Source organism: Poecilia reticulata, linkage group LG5, assembly GCF_000633615.1.
Source record: "Poecilia reticulata strain Guanapo linkage group LG5, Guppy_female_1.0+MT, whole genome shotgun sequence".
NCBI lineage: Eukaryota > Metazoa > Chordata > Actinopteri > Cyprinodontiformes > Poeciliidae > Poecilia > Poecilia reticulata.
In genome coordinates, this window is record NC_024335.1 from 1,199,336 (window position 1) to 1,216,495 (window position 17,160).

The window sequence follows — 17,160 nt, forward strand, 5'->3', positions numbered from 1 at the left end:
CTGGCTCCTCTCGACGTGGAGGAGCAGCGGCTCTACTCTGAGTCCCTCCCGGATGACCGAGCTTCTCACCCTATCTCTAAATAAAGGAAATAAAAAAAACAATAATAATAATCATAATGTGGAACAGAAATTCGTCTGCTACAAACCAAGCTAACAGTTTAAACAAGAAGAAACAAAATGGTACCTTTAACTAAAATGATTCAAAATCCTCACCGTGTTTCATTCTTCTGACGTCATTCAAACAGCTCCGTCTTCTTGTCTCACCTGACCCTGTTCTTTCCCTCCCAGTTCTCCCAGTTCATGGGGATGGAGAACCGGTTTTCCTGTGGGCAGAACCGCTGATGCTTCCAGCAGTTTCCACCCTCCATGGTTTCCAGGTTGCACCTGAACGATTTAGCAGTTTCCTTTCTGCTGAGGGTTCATTGGCTCTCCTTCCCTCATCAAACTGCGGAGGAATCGGATGATCTGGAAGCAGCAGTGGTTCAGAAACGGCTCCAAAACTCTTGAATGTCCTTCAGGTTCAGGTGAAAGTTGCAGGTACAACCAGAACATCCGGAGCACAGAAGAAAAACTGAAGACAAAAAGTTCAGCTTGTCATTTTTCCACGTGCCGTAAACCAGCAGGAGCTAAAGATGTGATTTCTGGTGACAGCACTGGGTTTATTTGATGATAGTTGGGTAATAACTAGCTGCATTTACTCAGTTATATTTTCTTCAGTAACTGTTTTTCTACCCACTGGATGAAAAACAAACATGTTTTAACTTAAAATTCACCAGGTTTTAACATAAACCTGCAATTTTTGTTAGTTTTTTATTGAAAGAAACTGATTCAGAAAAATTTTCTCTGTCTTCTGTTTGCTTCTTATATGAATTATTGTTATTTTCATCCTTAAATACCAAAATTTCCACTGAATTTTATACTTTGGTCAATCTGATTGTGTAATTTTTAAAGATTAAACTCTTGATTATTTGATCATTTACTCAGTAATTGACTGACTTTTTACCAAATACTTTTTTACTCTTGAGTAATTTCGTGGACGTTTTACTTTTACTTGAGTTAAAATTTGCTGACGTAGTGCTGCTCTTAAAATGTTTGAGTTCTCTGCATCTGCATGTATTTGATCTGTAAACGTGTTTGTCCTCCGCTTGGCGCCGATGGTTCTGTGAGATCTATGAAAGCTGTGACTGAACCTCTGGCACGTTCCAGGTCCGCTGGGTTTGTTCTCACTTCCTGGGAGGGTTCTTCAATGTCGCACCAAGGTCACCGATGAGGAATGGTGCGTTGAGGGCGAGGTCGCTGCGGGATGAACAACATCTGACTGACTGGCTGCAGAGGAAACGGCAGCCCCGCTCAGTCGCGTCTCATAACTCACAGCCCAGGTCCAACTTCGATCCGACGCCGCTGATCTCATTTCCTCCAGCATGAATGTTCAGACTTTTGGTCCAGAAAGCTCCACTTGACCTTCCAGTTTTCCTTTTCATGCCAGTTTCCTTCCCTGATGACTTTGTGTTTTCTGAGGAATCCTGTCATTCCAAACTGAATGTTCCTCTAAACATGCTGTGTTGATCCTGCTGAGCAGTGACGTTCTGACCTTCCTGACTCTGACATGCTGCCTCCTACACGCAGATGCTTCCAGATGAGAAAAATAAAACCACAAAGTGATGAAGGAGAAGCTTAAACCTTCAGAAAACCTCTGGCTGCTCCTCATCTTCGCTCTGGTTGTGGCAGCAGTGGAGCCGACGGTTGGCCTCCATGTAAAACCTCTGATCAAGTCAATCAATCATTTTTATTGGCCCATTTCAGCCACAGTTAAAAGTGCTTAACATAAACCATCCTGCAGTTAACAGCTGTGAAGCCGGAAACAGGCGTTACATTCAAGTATCATTGTTAAAATCATTAATACACATCAAATATGTTGGACAATATTCCATTTGTTATGGTTCAAAAGCAAACAGGTGGGTTTTAGTCTTTGTTTACAGAAACTCTGAGCTTCAGTTGCTTTACAGCTGAAACACAGTTAGGAAAACGTGTGAAGGTCAGAAACTTTTATTTTTTCTGCATCATTTCCAGTTTAACGGGTCCAGAATGACATAGATGTCCCTGAGTCTACTGGTGTCTTCTTCAGAGGAAAGAACTGCTATATGGAGCTAAATTAGGGCCATAAAGTCTGTTCAAAAGAAAAAAATAAAACACTCTGCTCAGCTTCTTCACCTCTAGGAAATGAAGTCTGGATCAATCTGCTTACCTTCAAACATCCAAGAGAAACTTGTTCTTATTTTGGATGTTTGCTGTTTTAGAAGGTCCATTAAGAGCCTTTCCAACCAGTAACAACATTATAGATCTGTGAAGTGAAGCTAGAACTGGAGTTATAGATGTTCCCGATTTCTAGTTCCTGTTAAAAACATGAGCAGCATGTTGTATGAACTTGAAGCAGTGAAGTGATAATTGATCTCAACCCAGATAATGAGAAATACAATAAATAAAGGTGAGATGATGTAAAAATTTGGATATTTTTAAAAATCTTGTAGAAGAAAACAAAGCTTTAGCAGGAAGTCAAATGTTCATCTTGACAAGTGATTTGTGAGTTTAAAGAATCTGCCAAGACGACAGAAAGAACTCAAAAATGATCTGATCTCCCAAATATTGTAGTTGAGGTGGAAAAAGTTTGAGTTTTTCCAGACAAGACAGTCCAATAATAACTTAAAACTGTTGTGTTTCATGAATGGGCAGATAGATTTGAATTTCATCAGACAAGCAGCAGAAGGAGACATTATATTTCCCAAAAATAGACCCTGGGGACAACATGTATATTTAAAAATAAGACTGGGCCAAGGAAAATCCTTGAGGAACTCCACAAGCGAGAGGTGCTGAATCTCATCTCATTTTTTGAAAATCAACTTTAGATTTCAGTATGAAGCAGATATTTGGTATTATAGTTTGTTGTTGACAGCGAAAGAGCAATTTAAGAGACAGAAAAAAACAACAAACTAAAAAAATGATGAGATGATAATAAGGGTGCTAAAATATTTAGTATGTTTACAACATTCTAGGAAGAATAACATAATAAATCATCGTATTCCGTTTTTATTGATATTTTCCACAACATCAAGTCATTTTTGGAATGGGTGCTCCCTGTTATTTCCAGTGAGTCATGTTCCTCCTTCCAGCTTGATGCAGCTGTAGAAGGTGCTCTAACTCAATGCAACACATTTGTAAATCAAAATGAGCATGCCAATAAATGTTTAACATTTTAGTTGTGAATCATCAGAACTTGTGAGTCATGTATGGAGAGAAGACGCCAAAAGACCCAGAACCCAGGACCGTATTGTTGCAATTGTGTCTCCAGGTGCTCAAAGTGCAGCCCCGTAAATCTGGAATTATTCATAAAAAGTAATTGTGGCACTTTGAGTTTTCCATATTAACTTTCTAAGCAGCAGCTGTGCTGTCTAAATAGTTCACCAGATGTATAAAATTATACAGGAAGTTTAATCCTCACTGAAAGTGGATTATAAATTTATTAGCACAAATAAACTACAAATTACGCCACACCCTCTGCTGTTATTAAACCAAGCGGACCTTTCGTTCGTTCCGCGGCGTTTCAGTCGGACAGTATTCGCTGCCGGATAGATTCCGTTGACATTGCTGGGACAGGTGTTACCCAACCAGAGGGTGTGCTCGCAGGTAGCCGCAGAGAAGCAGCCGGTCCTCCTCGGCCCTCACACCGGTACCTGCTGCAGTCATGTACCGGCGGCCGCTGCAGGTCGCCGCCAGGTGCGCCGTGAGAGCGGCGGCGTCCAGAGGCGCCTGCGCGAAGGTAGGAGCTAAAAGTTAGCTTGTTGCTAACTCCGGAACCAGCTTAAAATGTGGATAATTTAAATCCAGAGAGGCAGAATCTGAGGGGTTCGGTTGGTTCTGATGAGACGAAACAGCAGAGAGGAACGGATGTGTGAGGTTTACAGGATTAAATACCTGATAGGATCATTTATTCTGACTCACCTGCTGATAGATTCAAGTATTCAGTTTATTTTTCTGGTTATTGAAGGTAAACATGAGACAGAAATGTTTCTTCTGGAAATTATTTCTCCTCTAGAGTCTGAAAATGAAAATAACAGGAAGTAAATAAATAGCAGAATTTTTTGTTTTACATTTAAATGTTTTAGTTTTTAAAACTTTTTATTGTTATGTTTGTTGGGGTTTTTGATCCTTTTTATTTTAATTTCCATACAAGTCAGAATATAAAGATATAACATATATAATTTCCATAAGAACAAAAAAAGCATTTTATCAGAAAACTGATGCAAACTTACTTTCTGTGTAAATTGCATTGAAAACGCCCACAATCACAATAATAAGATATTTTTATTAATTTAAGGCATTCATAAATTATATTTTCTTTATAGAAAAGCAAAGTATAATTGTTAAAGGTAATTGTAAGCCTCCATATTTACATGTGAATCAAATAATTTTTTAAGTTTTAAGTTGGTAAATAAACGGTTTTTATGCACATTTTGTACTTTTTTAAATGATCAGTATTTTCTCATGCTGTAAATTTTTCCCTACTTATAATGAAACCTCACTTTTACACCGAGTTCACACTGAAAGATTTAAAATTTTAATGGTCAAATGTGTTATTATTTGGTATGAATCTGGTTTTTAAGCAGCTTCATGACTCAAACTATTTTTCTGATCCTAGTGAGTTTCAGGAACAAATGGCTTCCAGAAGCTTTAGGTTAAAACTAAATTAAATATTTCTGACAAACATTTTGTGAATTTCTAGGTTTTATTGATGTCACCATGACGTTTTCAGTTAAAGTTATTTAAAAAATATTTTTTCTCACTGCTGGTTTGGATGAATTTGGTATTTTTAACTAATTATGGGTTTATTGTTCTGGAAAATGCTGCAGTATTTGAGAGATCCAAACCTGGTGCTGATCAGTGAACATGTAAGCCAGAACACTGTGACCTCTGACCTTCAGAGAAACCTGGTTTTGGGACAACGTAAACATTTCTATAATAAATTGAACTCTGGATATTTATTTTCTGTCATTAATGTTTATTCTCAAAGTTGTAATAACTAATAATAAACTCCTGAATTAAACGGGCATCAATAAAAACACTGAGTTGGGCGGATAAAAAATATATTTTTTAACATTTTTTGCCTTCCTGCAGAACCATAATAGCTGAATTTTCCGCAGATATTGAACAGCAGCTCTGAAGTTCATCACTAAACAAATGCAGCATATTAACTTTTATGCTGCACATGTATCTGAATTTTAGCAGAAATGGCAAATCTAATTTTTTTCCTCCCAGCTGCTGGAGCAGGATTGGTGTGCGAGAGCTTCGGCCGCCGGCCAGCTGAGCAGATCCAGCTGTTTGACGCAGAGTCGGGTTCTGCACATCAGCACTGAGGTAATGAAGCAACAACGCGCTCATCCAGGCGTCCCTGCAGTGTGCAGGTCGGGTAGCGAATGCAGGTTCACTCTGACCCACAGGACAGTTTATCTCAGCTTCCTCTGACGCTAACGCAGCTCACGATGATCCAGATGAAGAGGAAATAAAATATTTTGACGATTGTCATCAAGAGATGTTTTTCTAATCGTTAAACTTGCAGAAGCCTAAAAAAAAACATAATTTTATTTACATCAGAAAAGAACAAAATGTTAATATTAATTCTTAAGAAATTAACTCAAACTATGCATCTTATTTTTTAATTAATCACATTTACTTTGTATTTCTGCTGAGTTTGTGAATCAAAACGTTGATCAGTCTTTGCTATAGAAAATCAAATCTTTCCTGGATGTTAGTTTTTTCCTGACATCTTGACCAGCAGAGGTGGGAAAAGTAAGAGCAGAACGACTTCAACTTATTTTTACTCAAGTAAACGTAAAAAGTATTTGGTAAAAAGTCGACTCAAGTTCTGAGTAACTGATGGAATGATCAACCAATCAATATTTAAAAATTACATACTTTTTGAACATAACATTTTTAAAATGACCTCAAGCTTCTTTCCAAGCCGGAAACACATGAATATTTGCTGAGGTCATTCTCTGTTTTGGTGGACCATATATGGTGAAATGAAATGTTTTCCTTGGAGTCAAACACTTTGATCAGAAGTAATCGATGTGGGTTTGCAGCTCTGCAGCGTGAAGGAGACGCCTCAGCACTCCCAGGAGGAAGTCGGCGCCTTCACCAAACTCATCGAGGCCATGGGCTTCACCGCCCCGCTCAAGTACAACAAATGGGTGAGTTGGAGGGTTTGGATGGTGAAAACGTGTTTATATGTCCTGATCCGTGTCCTTCAGGGTGAGACGTGATGTTGGACCAAAACCGTTTCCTGGTTTAAACTGAAACTACAGAAACTGAAATGTTTGAAATCACTTCAAAACACAAATTCTTACCAAAACTTTTCTCGTGCAAATGCTTTAAAACTCCTAAAAAATACAAAACTAACTTGTCATTAAGATACAGGAGCCCGTTTTAAGTAGAGATGCACCAATCTGCTCTTCTCACGTCAGATATCTGAGGTTTATTAACGGTTAGAACCGAAGCAAAACTGAAAAACAGATGAATTTACTTAAAACATTTCTTGTTTTTTTAAAGACAGAGTTATTAAATGTACTTGATGACTCTGCACCAGTACAGCTCTGACATACACCAGAAACTTCACAAGTTTGGTCAAACATATAAAAACAACGTACATTTTTTCAGTCAGTGCAGTTAGGAGTAAAACAGCAAATGGAAAATAAATAAGAAAGAAACTGAAAGATGTAAAAAATAAACTTTCTTCCAAATGGTTCAGAAAGTGCAATTAGGAGTTCTAAATATAATGTAAATAAATAATAAAGTATGGGAAGCTCAGGGCACAAAGCATAGAATTAGACTGAATAGATGCGCCTCCATGGCTGCAGCACATTCTAGATCTCATGTTTTCAATATTGGATCAGAAACGGATGTTAATTTCGGGTCGTATCGAGTTTTAAGTCAGTTTTTCAGTATTGATTAAAAGGTTCTGGTTCCAGATGTTTCTCTCTTGTAGGGAAAATTGTCTTGTTTTCGACACTTTCTAACTTGTTCTTAGGATTACATTTTTTGCAGCGAATTAAAACTTCAAGTTTTAGCGTCTCTTTAAAGTTTTGGACTTTTTTGCCTTGACAGAAAATCAAGATCGCCGCGCTGCGCATGTACACGTGTTGCGTGGAGAGAATAAACTACGACGAGTTCTTTGACAGTAAGTCTGAGTCCTACATTTCCCACAATGCAGCAGAGGGATCCAGCTGTTGTAGTAAATCGTGGTTCTGTTTGGTCCAGAATGCTCCCTGCCGGACACTCTGAACTCCTGGTTCCTGGTGGCTCAGCTGCATGTCTGGTGAGTCTGGTCCTGTACGTGTTATTGATTCGTTCAAACAGTTATTTGCTGCGTCGCATCGCAGACGGAGGATGTGAGGAGAGGAAATGGAACTGCTGTGTAAGCAGTCTTCACCCATTTCAAAATAAGAGCATGAATAAAAAGATCTAAAACCAAAACTTCAACACAGATGATGAACTTTATTCAACTAAAACAGAACTAACAACCAGTAAAGTTAAGAATCTATCCAGAAAAATTAACTTGGGGGGTTTTTAAGTGCGCTAAGCATTTTCAAAGTTAGCTAAATTGCTAAGCTAAAAGTTAGCTCTGCTGTTAGCAGAGGTTTCCCACCATTTTATTTTAAAGCTGAACATCAGCTTAGATTGATTTTGGAAGTGATTAGATTTACAGATTTTGTTGTAATGGATGCGGTTTGGACTTTTCCCGCCCTCCAACAGAACCAGTCACAATATCTGTAATAAAAGTTGGAAGTTTTTTTATGGTAATTTGTAATTTAGATGATCTGAATCTAAAACAGTTCAACTGAGCTGCAAGAAGTAGACAGAGGGAGGAACGAGGGAAGGATAACGGCGGTGAGGTGGTTCAGTGCTGCTGGGTTTAAATCCAACTCCTGACTGAAGGTTCATACAAACCATCTAAATCCTCCTGATTGGACCAATTTATTAAAAAAACCGACTTCCTGTCCGTGCTCCCTGCTTGTCGTCTGGCAGGATGTGTTTGGTGCGGATGCGTCAGGAGGGCAGAGAGGGGAAGTTCATGTGCCGTTACATCGTCCACTCCATGTGGGAAGACGTGGAGCAGAGGAGCAAGATCATGGGGGTGAGTCGGGTTTGGTGCCGGTCAGAGGGACGGTGGTCGTTTACATCGATTGGGTAATGAATGCTCAACAGATTACATTTTTAAAAACTTTATTTGGTTATTGTTGAACAGACTCAAGAGTTTTCTTCCAACTTTTGCTGTCGCCATTTTGCGTTTTTATTTTTTCCGGTTAAATGTTTTCTCAGTTTGAGTTTCTGTTATTTTGTTTTGGTCACCTATGATAACCTCGGTTGGAAGACGGTTTTAAAGGAACTCACTGATGTTTGGCAGTTTTCTTTTGATCGGCTCTGCGACTTTAAGCATCCGTGAAGAATCAAAGATCCAAACAAGAGTTGTGTTCTGGAATAAACGTCCCTTATTTTAGTGCCTTGGCTGCTGCATCCTGCAGAGCGACGCAGGTTGTTCATCAGCATAACTTAGCCAGCAGACAGGAAGTGCAGCCAGGTCCCAGGAGAGCGCGGCCGGCTGCGGCTGGCTGCGGTCGCCGCGGCCACAGAGTCGCTCCTCTATTCTCCGTCAGTGGAGCAGCTCCAGGAAACGTCGCTGGTTGGCATGGAGCGCCGGACTCTGGCTCACAGAGAGACTCCTGCAAGGCCGATTACTGCACAGCAGAAATTACAGGTTTCACTCTGAAAAAGTCAACTCTGTTCAGGAGTCACAACAAAGAATGTTAATGTGGGTCTGCAGGATGTTTCAGGGTCACTTTAGGAAAAACAACTGCAGCTCTGAAAGCCTCAACAAGCGTGAAAAGCTGTTCTAACCGGTGGCTCCACGCTGCTCAAGCAGACCTGGGCCTGACCTGCGTCCAGAAATCTGTCCGCTCCAGTCAAACATCAGCGCCGCTTCCCTGGGGGAGTTGCTGGGTTGGAAGAGACGGGCCGCCTTGGGAGAAAACATTTTACTTGACTGCAATCTGTGGGAATTAATTTCAGCCAGAAACGTTTTTACCTGCATTGATTCCCCAACAGCAGCTCAGTGAGCTAAAGCAACTCAAATATATATTTTTCTTCCTTTTTTGCCCAAATGTGACCCATTTCTGATATTTTTACTCTTCAGAAAACTCTGATCTGAGTCACTTCCATATGTACAAAAGAAGAATTTGTTCTATTGAAAATTGCGATTCCTACTCCTGGCAATTCTGAATTGATTAAAAACACTCAAAAAGTGATTTTAGACGGCTCAATTTATTTGTAAAATTATATTTTGAATAATTTTTAACATTCTTTAGAAATCCTCCAACCGCTAAAATCTGACGCCGCCATTTTGTTTCCATCTGGTGAAGAAGGAAGTTGCTCTCAGTGTCTTCAGAGGTTTTTGTGTCGTTTCCTTCAGTGGATCTTGGTGCAGCGCCCCCACAGGCCAGGAGGGGAACAGGTTTTTGAATTAATTTGACTCTGCAGTGAGAAAGAAAACCGCAACAGCTGGAGATATAAAACTGTTGGAATTTTGGTCCTCAGTCGAGTCCAGATCATCATGAGGTGTGAAAACACCTGATACCTGGACGGCTCCAAGCCGGGCTGGTTGTCGCACTGAAAAGCTTCGGATCAATTAGTCTGAATTCTCTCCTGGGTCCACATGTCTGAACTCAATCCATCCTTTAGTTTCTGCCCTGTTTACTCCTACAGGTTGGCATTTATCATGAATTATGATTATTTATTGTGAAAATGTCCTTTATAAGAGTTTTAATGGACCCAGCTCGGTGTTTGTCTGTGCAGAACTGACCTGTGGTTCTGGTTGTGCTGCAGATCGATGCCATCCACCGGAAGGAGGCCATGAAAGCCATGACTGAAACCTTCTACGCTGCCATATTTGGATACGATGAGGTCAGAAGAAAGCAGGAGCTTTTTTTTGGAAAACATGAAACCAGTCCCAGATCTTCGGGTTTTTAGCGCCTGGACAGCGTCCAGACGTTGGTCCTGGTTTGAGGCGAAGACCTGAGAGTGTTTCTGTGTTTCTGCAGGGGATCCTGTCTGATGACTGCGTCCTGGCTGCAGCTCTGTGGAGGAACCTGTTCAACTGTCAGTGTGACGACCCCCAGCAGCTGGAGCTCATGGTGGAGTACGTTCGCAAACAGGTGTGTTGGTTTACTCAGAGTCGCACTTCCTGCCACGAATGATCTCAATGTGACGATATCACAGATGATGTTCCACATTTTACTGAATTTTACTTTCACTGTGAAAAAAGTCAACAGAGTAAAAAAGATATTCATTTATGAATTTGTAGAAAATCACACCATACATTTAGTGGATCAGAGAAAATCTAAATTAAATCAGCAAAACTGCACATGAAAATCTGCTGTGGTTCAATAGAACATTAGTTTTAAAAGATGTTAAAAAGTGTTTCTCCCTCCTGTTATGTCCAGAACTAAAAATCCTGTCCAAGTTCCCCATGACGGCGGTGGTTGGTGCCGTTCCAGTTAGTCTGTGAATTCATGGCAGGTTCTGCTGTTGGTGTAGCTGTTGCACCAAACCAAACTCTGCTGGTGTCTCATCATCTGGGTTTGGTTCGACAGCTACAACAACCAAAGTTCCTCAAACCACCTGGGGTCCGTCAGCTTTTGGGTCTTTTCCAGTTGTCTTGATGACCTTTGACCAGAGGTCAGGGAAGGTAGATTAGCAGCAGAGGTCCTAAAAAAGGCTCATCTTCTCTGCATCAGTAACGAGCATGACTGTCGTTGGCCTCTAAAACTTTCTCCGTGTTCAGATCTAACTCCAGCTGGCTGAACTGGGGCAGAACTGGTCCGGTTCTACCCAGTTTGCAGCGTCTCCGTTGGAGTCGTTCACACTCTGTTAGCAGCGACGCAGAGCTGCATCGTTTCTCGCTCCATTTCATTCCCGTTCTTCAGATAAATGTGCTGCTGCAGAGTCACGGTCACTCCGCTCCAAAGTCCATTCAGGTGGACATGGCGGTACTGCAGACGCTATGTCCACCTGTCCGCTGCAGAGGTTTGAGGAGTTGGCCAGGTCTGGCCCTCGCTCGCGTAGTGATGTAAATTACGCCATGGTGCAACACGTGGCTTGTTTTACCTCTGAAATGTGGAGGAGATGCAGAGAGTCTGCTGATGGAGATGAATCTGGCTGGGCGGCTGCAGTAGGACCATTACAGACATGTCTGTTTTTCTGGTCTCTGAGGAAGGTCACTGTAGTGAAACCGGAAGGAAATGACTCACCTGAAGAACCAACTGGACCTCATGTGGAGGGAAATGAGGTCCAGTGAGATGACTGTAAGGTTGTAGTCGGCCATGTTGGGTCATTTTATCTCTGCTTTTCATTTCCAAATCAGTGGTTTCACAGATAAAAAGTGCCTCCTCATTCCAGTGTGTATTAATGTGATGTAAAACCATTAATCTCTCTGCTGACTCTCCAAGTCATAGGAATTATAGAACAATCATCAAAATGCGTTTTGCTGCTCTGAGGGTAAATGTTCCTCCTGCTCCTCAGATGCAGTTCATCGAAGCTCTGGACGGAGAGGACCTGCTGCTCACAGGAGAGGTGAAGTGGCGCCCCCTGGTGGAGGAGAATGCTCAGAGCATCCTGAAGGTGGTCAGTCCCACGTACAACGACGCGGGGCTGTGACACGAACGCCTCTCCTCTCTGAAACCATGAAACACTTCCTGCTTCTCCTCAGATCAGACTTTAAGCCTCTCCTCCGTCGCTGTAGCTCCTCTTTCTTGCTCCAGGTTTTCTGTAATAATGAAGTTTGTGTGGAGGTTCAGTAAAGCAGCAGAGACAATCGTGGAATAGGATTCAGACACATGCAGGTGTGTCCGTCGTCCTGTCGGGTCTGAGAGCAGCTTCTGTATGCAAACTCACTCTGTTTATATTTCTACTGAATGCGGCTCTGTATTTATAAAGTATTTTTGAATATCTGTGTTTCCTCTGTGTTTAAATAACCTGCTTGTTCCCTCGATGCTCTCAGACCTGAACAGGATGCAAAGCTCAGACTTAAACATCATCAGTAGTTTTAAACAAAAGATGGTTAATAAAGTTTTTTCTTCCTCTTGTTCTGATCTTGTTTGCTGTTCACTGGAAGCACCAATCTTTATACATTTATACATCCAGCAGAATAAAACCCAGCTTCTACATCCAGCTCTCCTTTGCAGAACTGACTGGACTGTAAGGAAGCTACTCTGGTTATTATTACCACTGTATCTGGTTTAGGACCAGCTTTAGTATTTGTGTATTTGACTGAAGCGACCTTGTTATGTTGGGCCGAGGCGTTTTCCTTAAGCCGAGTTCTACAGGAGGAAATGTTGGCCCATTTATTTGCTACGTAACTCGGAAGATAAAATCAGGTCAAATCAAAAAGCCAAACTATAAACTATAATCTGCTTTTTCAGAAACAGTTTCTCAGTGGAAAAACATTTGAAAAACTGAGGACAAACAAATGAAAGACAATCATCCTTATTATTTCAGAACTTTTAATAGTGATTTAGAAAAGTTTGAGTGTCGCAGTGAAAACATTCTGGTGCAACAGATTCATAACTGTTTAAAAACGGATCATACTCTACAGTGTTTGCAACACAAATTGTTTCCAGTAATGAGACATCAACAGACTCAAATAATCAAATCATAAAACGGATATAAAGCCCCAGATGATCAGTCGGATCATCTTCAGTTTCAATCTGATCAATACGGTTTATTTGTAGTTTGTGTTCTTCAAACATCAGAGCTCTGAGATTTTCATTGGCAGGATTTTTATTTTGTCCTCAGTGGTGAAGAGAGGAAACATCCTGTCAGCGAAGGTGTGTGTGAGGGTGCGAATGTGTGTGTTAGTGTCCAGATCGAAGAACGACAGCTTTCCTCCGTCATTGTCCAGATTCGCTCTGATCCTCTGGATCCTTTTCTGGACCGAGAGAACTGAAAGGAGCTGGTGGGCAAACTGCTGAGTATCAGAGAAGGCGACACCCAACCATCCATCCTTTAGGAATGTCTTCCTCTGGACAGACTCTGCCAACATGCCAAGGATCCAGTCTTCACTGTCTACATCAACATCCCAGCTGTGGATCCCTGAGTTAAAACCCTCAGAACTGAGAACCGACAAACACGACCAAACCTCTCTGGGTTATCAGGAAGCTGCTGTTCCTCTCCAAACGTCCCACCGGTCAGATCTTCAGACAGGAAGAGTTTTGACCCAGCCGTGTTTGGGTCCAGAACCAGAGGAGCCTGAAGACTGCAGACATACGTCCTCTCCTCTCAACAGACTCTGTTAACACACCACGCATTTATGACTTCTGCTTTCGCCCCAAACTATCTGCTGTAAGTAATTCTCACACATGATCCTCAGAGCAAAGTTGGATATTCCTTTGATGATTTCCTTCTACAAACTGGACACTCTCTTGCTGGGTTCTGTCTCCACAAGTTCCTCAGACACTCCTGACAGAAGTTGTGGCCACACGACAGAAGAACCGGATCCGTAAAGACCCTTCGACAGACTGGACAGTGGACATCCATTTTGTCTCTGAGTGAAGCTGAAAACACAGAAGGTCCAGTCAGTCTCGGCTCCCTCCCTCCTCTACTAACTTCCCCCAAAGTGACTCTGAGTGTTTTGGTCCAACTCACCTTCAGTGTGAGCAGCTTGAAGCAGCAGAGTTGGAGGTTTCCACTTTTCCCTCCTGCAGCTGGACTCAGTCAGAGGAAGCTGCTGGTTTGGTCTGAAGGTGAATCTGATCGACTCTCTGCAGGAACCAACGATCAGAAACTGATTCCTGCTTTGGTTCACTTCTGATTGAGGTTGTGTTTCATTCCAAAGTCCAGAATTCAACCTTTGAGCTGCTATTATAAAACTCACTGATTAACAGGTTTAATTTTTCTCAGATCAGAACAGAACCTGTAATAAAGACAGTAGATGAAACTGTTCTCAGTGCTGCCGTTGTTAAATTCTTGCTTTTTATTCCAGAACAGTTGGACTCCTCTTCCTCCAAACATGGATTCTTTGTCCCTCAGTTACTTCAACACCATCCTTCATATTTACAAGCAAGAACCACAAGACTACTTGTTGTTTATTGATTTAATCAGTTAAAGATTAAACATTTACAGTTTGAAGCTTGATATTAATCTTTAAAGCTTCTGTCAAAGCAGGAAGTTTTCCTCACCACCTTGCATTCTGGTTTATTCCTGTTTGACATGTTGTTCAGAAAACAATCATTTTCAGCAACAAGCAGATAAATTTAAGTTCCAAACAGTAAATCATCAACCAGACATTAAATTACTTTCTGCTTAAGATTGGATCCAGAAACTGTTTTCATGTGTTTTAAATTCACTTTCTGCTTTGACATGAGTGGAAACACAGACTGTGATTTATTCTGTTTTAGAAGTAAATCTGAGATATTTGGGTTTCTGACCACATGACAGAAACCTGTGGCGAAAACTTTAGTTTCCTAACATTTTCATTTTCAGGTGGAGAGACTCTCCTCTAACGTGAAAAACTGTTCCATCTTTATCCAGCAGGGGGCGCCACAACCCACTGAAAGGAGGGTTTGAAGTAATTTAGATTTAAAGCAGTTTTAATCTGGAAACAAAACGACACTAATTTGATTTTAGAGCAGAAACTTTCAGAAAATAAAATCCCAATCCTCCAGCGGTGAGGCTCTGCAGATGCTCCAGAGTTTTTTTTAATTATTTGACCCTTTTAAAGCACAGAGACGAGGTTAATGTGTCTCTTTGTTTGACCTCAACACTTAGAAAACTCGCCTTCATCTAATGAAGAAATAATAAAATATGGATGTTATCATTTTTACCATTTGAGATTCAATTAAACCATTTTGCTGCTTCTTGATTGCAACTTTTCCTTCTTTTCCCCTCAGAAGACGACCGGGTCTGTACAGAACCATGTCGTCTGTACGACCCGGTTCTGTACAACAGGAACTTTGTGTTTTTAAGCTCAGTTCCTACCTGATGCTTTCACTTTGTAGAAAAGCTTCATCGGATCTAAATGTGCTCCGGGACCAGAACTGGGTCATAACCAGGCCTGATTAGCAGGATCCCCGGTGACGCTGTGGCTTCTGGGTCACCAAGAGGTCAAACCGTCAGGAGGTTCAGCGGGTCAGAACCTTAAAAGACTCAAATAAAATTAATAAAATGTGTCGCATTGTGACCAATAAATAAATTAAATGATTGTTTTTGTCAAAATGGTTGTTCCTAAAACAGAATATAATAAAAAATACCTTAAAGGATCCAGTTTGTTTAAAATTAGAGATGCTAAATGTAAATTTTAAAGCTAATTTTAATTATAATCAGTAAGAATTACTCAAAAAAAATGTGTTTCCTGCTTTTAGCTTTTAAATTGCAGATTATAAAATATATAGTAACCTGACATCTTCAGTTATTTATACCAGGGAATTTTTAAAAATGTATTTTTACTGGAATATATGATTATAAAATAACTTTTACAAAATGTTATACCATAAATAATGCCCACTTTGTACCAACGTCAAAATCACAGTGAACATTTTTCCTTTATGATTTAATTATTTAAACATGGATCTTCATCCACTCTATGAAATCTGTGTTTTCATAAATAATGTAACAGAAACTATCTTTGAAGAAATTCAATAATAATTCAATAATAATTATCTGAGATAAAAATCTCAGAGAAAATAAAATGTTTTTGTATCATAAATATAAATTCAGTAAAATTAAACATTAACAGAGAACTATAATTATATTCTGATTTAGTGTGACAAACTAACAAAGTGAAATATAATCATGACGTGGAGGAAAAATGATCAATGGGGATACAAATTTGTAAAGAAAATCTGAAAAGTGTGGTGTGCATTTGTTACTGCTGTTGGAAGATTCTGACATAAAGTTCTGGTTCGGTTCACTTTTCTTTCTCCATTTTGGCTGCATGAGGAAAACCTTCATGTTTCCAAACACCAGAGTTCAGTGATCACTGGGAGTCCTCTCGATTTGGTTCTCGTGTCACTTTTTAAAGTTTCCCTATAGAACGTTGTTTGCTGCTTTAGTTCCTCACAACATTCTGCATTAGTTCCCATGTAAAAAAACTTTATTTGTACAGAACTGACAGTGCTGGACCTGATATTTCAGGTAAAAATACACAAAAACAGTCTGTATATATAACATATTGATGTTTCTGTCATGGGACCATTGAGGCAGGAAGGGATTTTCACCTGACATCCATCAGATCAGGATATTTTTACACCTGATGGTCCGGTCGACCCGGTTCCACTGGAACCAGAACTCCATCATCTGCTCCACCTCCAGCTGCTGTGGTTCTCTTTCTCTCTCATCTGAGTCAAACCAGCCTGTTCCCCTCCTGGCCTGTGGGGGCGYTGCACCAAGAACCACTGAAGGAAACGACACACAAACCTCTGAAGACACTGAGAGCAACTTCCTTCTTCACCAGATGGAAACAAGATGGAGGATTTTAGCGGTTGGAGGATTTCTCTTTAGGCTAAAGACCAGGAGCCATTTCTGCTGCTAGCTCTAGGCTAACATGTTAGCTTTGGTTGGATTTACCCAGAATGCCCTGTGCCCTGTCCACTTCCTGCTTTTGGAGCGGTCTCTGGTCCGCTTGGCTCTCACATTCAAACCAAACCCAGACCGAGATCTGGAGAACCAGAGGTCAGAGGTCGATTAGCGTTCACACCTAACAAACCAGACTTATCTTTTAGATTAAAGCCGACTGAACAGGCCTGGGGGAACCCGGCCTAAATGTTCAGGAGAAAATCTGCTTCCACTTCATTCTCTCTTCTGTCCTCTCTGAACCAAGTCAGTCTGGTTCTGGTTCTGGTTCTATTAAAGTGAGTCATTCCTCTCCACCGTCACCAGATTCTTGCCAAGGAGGAATCACTGCTGCAGAGCGAACGACTCGATTCAAAGAGCTGGGATTCGTTTTTACTGAGGTGACTGGACTGTTCTGGTACTGGTACTGCTGGGAACGGACTGGACCTGTTTGCTTTCTACTCTTCATTCATGAATTAGGGTATATAAATAAAATAGTGACATAGAGGT

The 17,160-nt window shown here is 40.8% G+C and overlaps 2 protein-coding genes across 5 annotated transcripts in view; one reads left to right on the forward strand and one right to left on the reverse strand.

Annotated features, from left to right (window-relative positions):
- The window catches only part of LOC103464274 (nuclear factor 7, brain-like), a 154,799-nt gene extending 139,811 nt beyond the window's left edge, over positions 1-14,988 (reverse strand). Inside the window, exons 1-2 of one of the 4 annotated variants that reach the window (XR_001776604.1) lie at positions 13,747-14,988; positions 13,644-13,655 (exon numbers count right to left, since the gene is read on the reverse strand). The gene's annotated coding sequence lies outside the window, so the exon portion shown is untranslated. Of the gene's footprint in view, positions 1-13,638 lie in introns of those variants that run through there. The other 3 variants (XM_008408261.2, XM_008408259.2, XM_008408260.2) reach the window with 3 other exon arrangements.
- uqcc1 (ubiquinol-cytochrome c reductase complex assembly factor 1) lies at positions 3,605-12,194 on the forward strand. Its single transcript, XM_008408250.1, has 9 exons — positions 3,605-3,814; positions 5,311-5,409; positions 6,135-6,242; positions 7,156-7,228; positions 7,309-7,366; positions 8,077-8,185; positions 9,931-10,008; positions 10,146-10,259; positions 11,626-12,194. The coding sequence occupies exons 1-9, from the start codon at positions 3,740-3,742 to the stop codon at positions 11,758-11,760; spliced, it is 849 nt and encodes a 282-aa protein (XP_008406472.1). The 5' UTR covers positions 3,605-3,739; the 3' UTR covers positions 11,761-12,194.
- Positions 14,989-17,160: the final 2,172 nt, after the last annotated feature.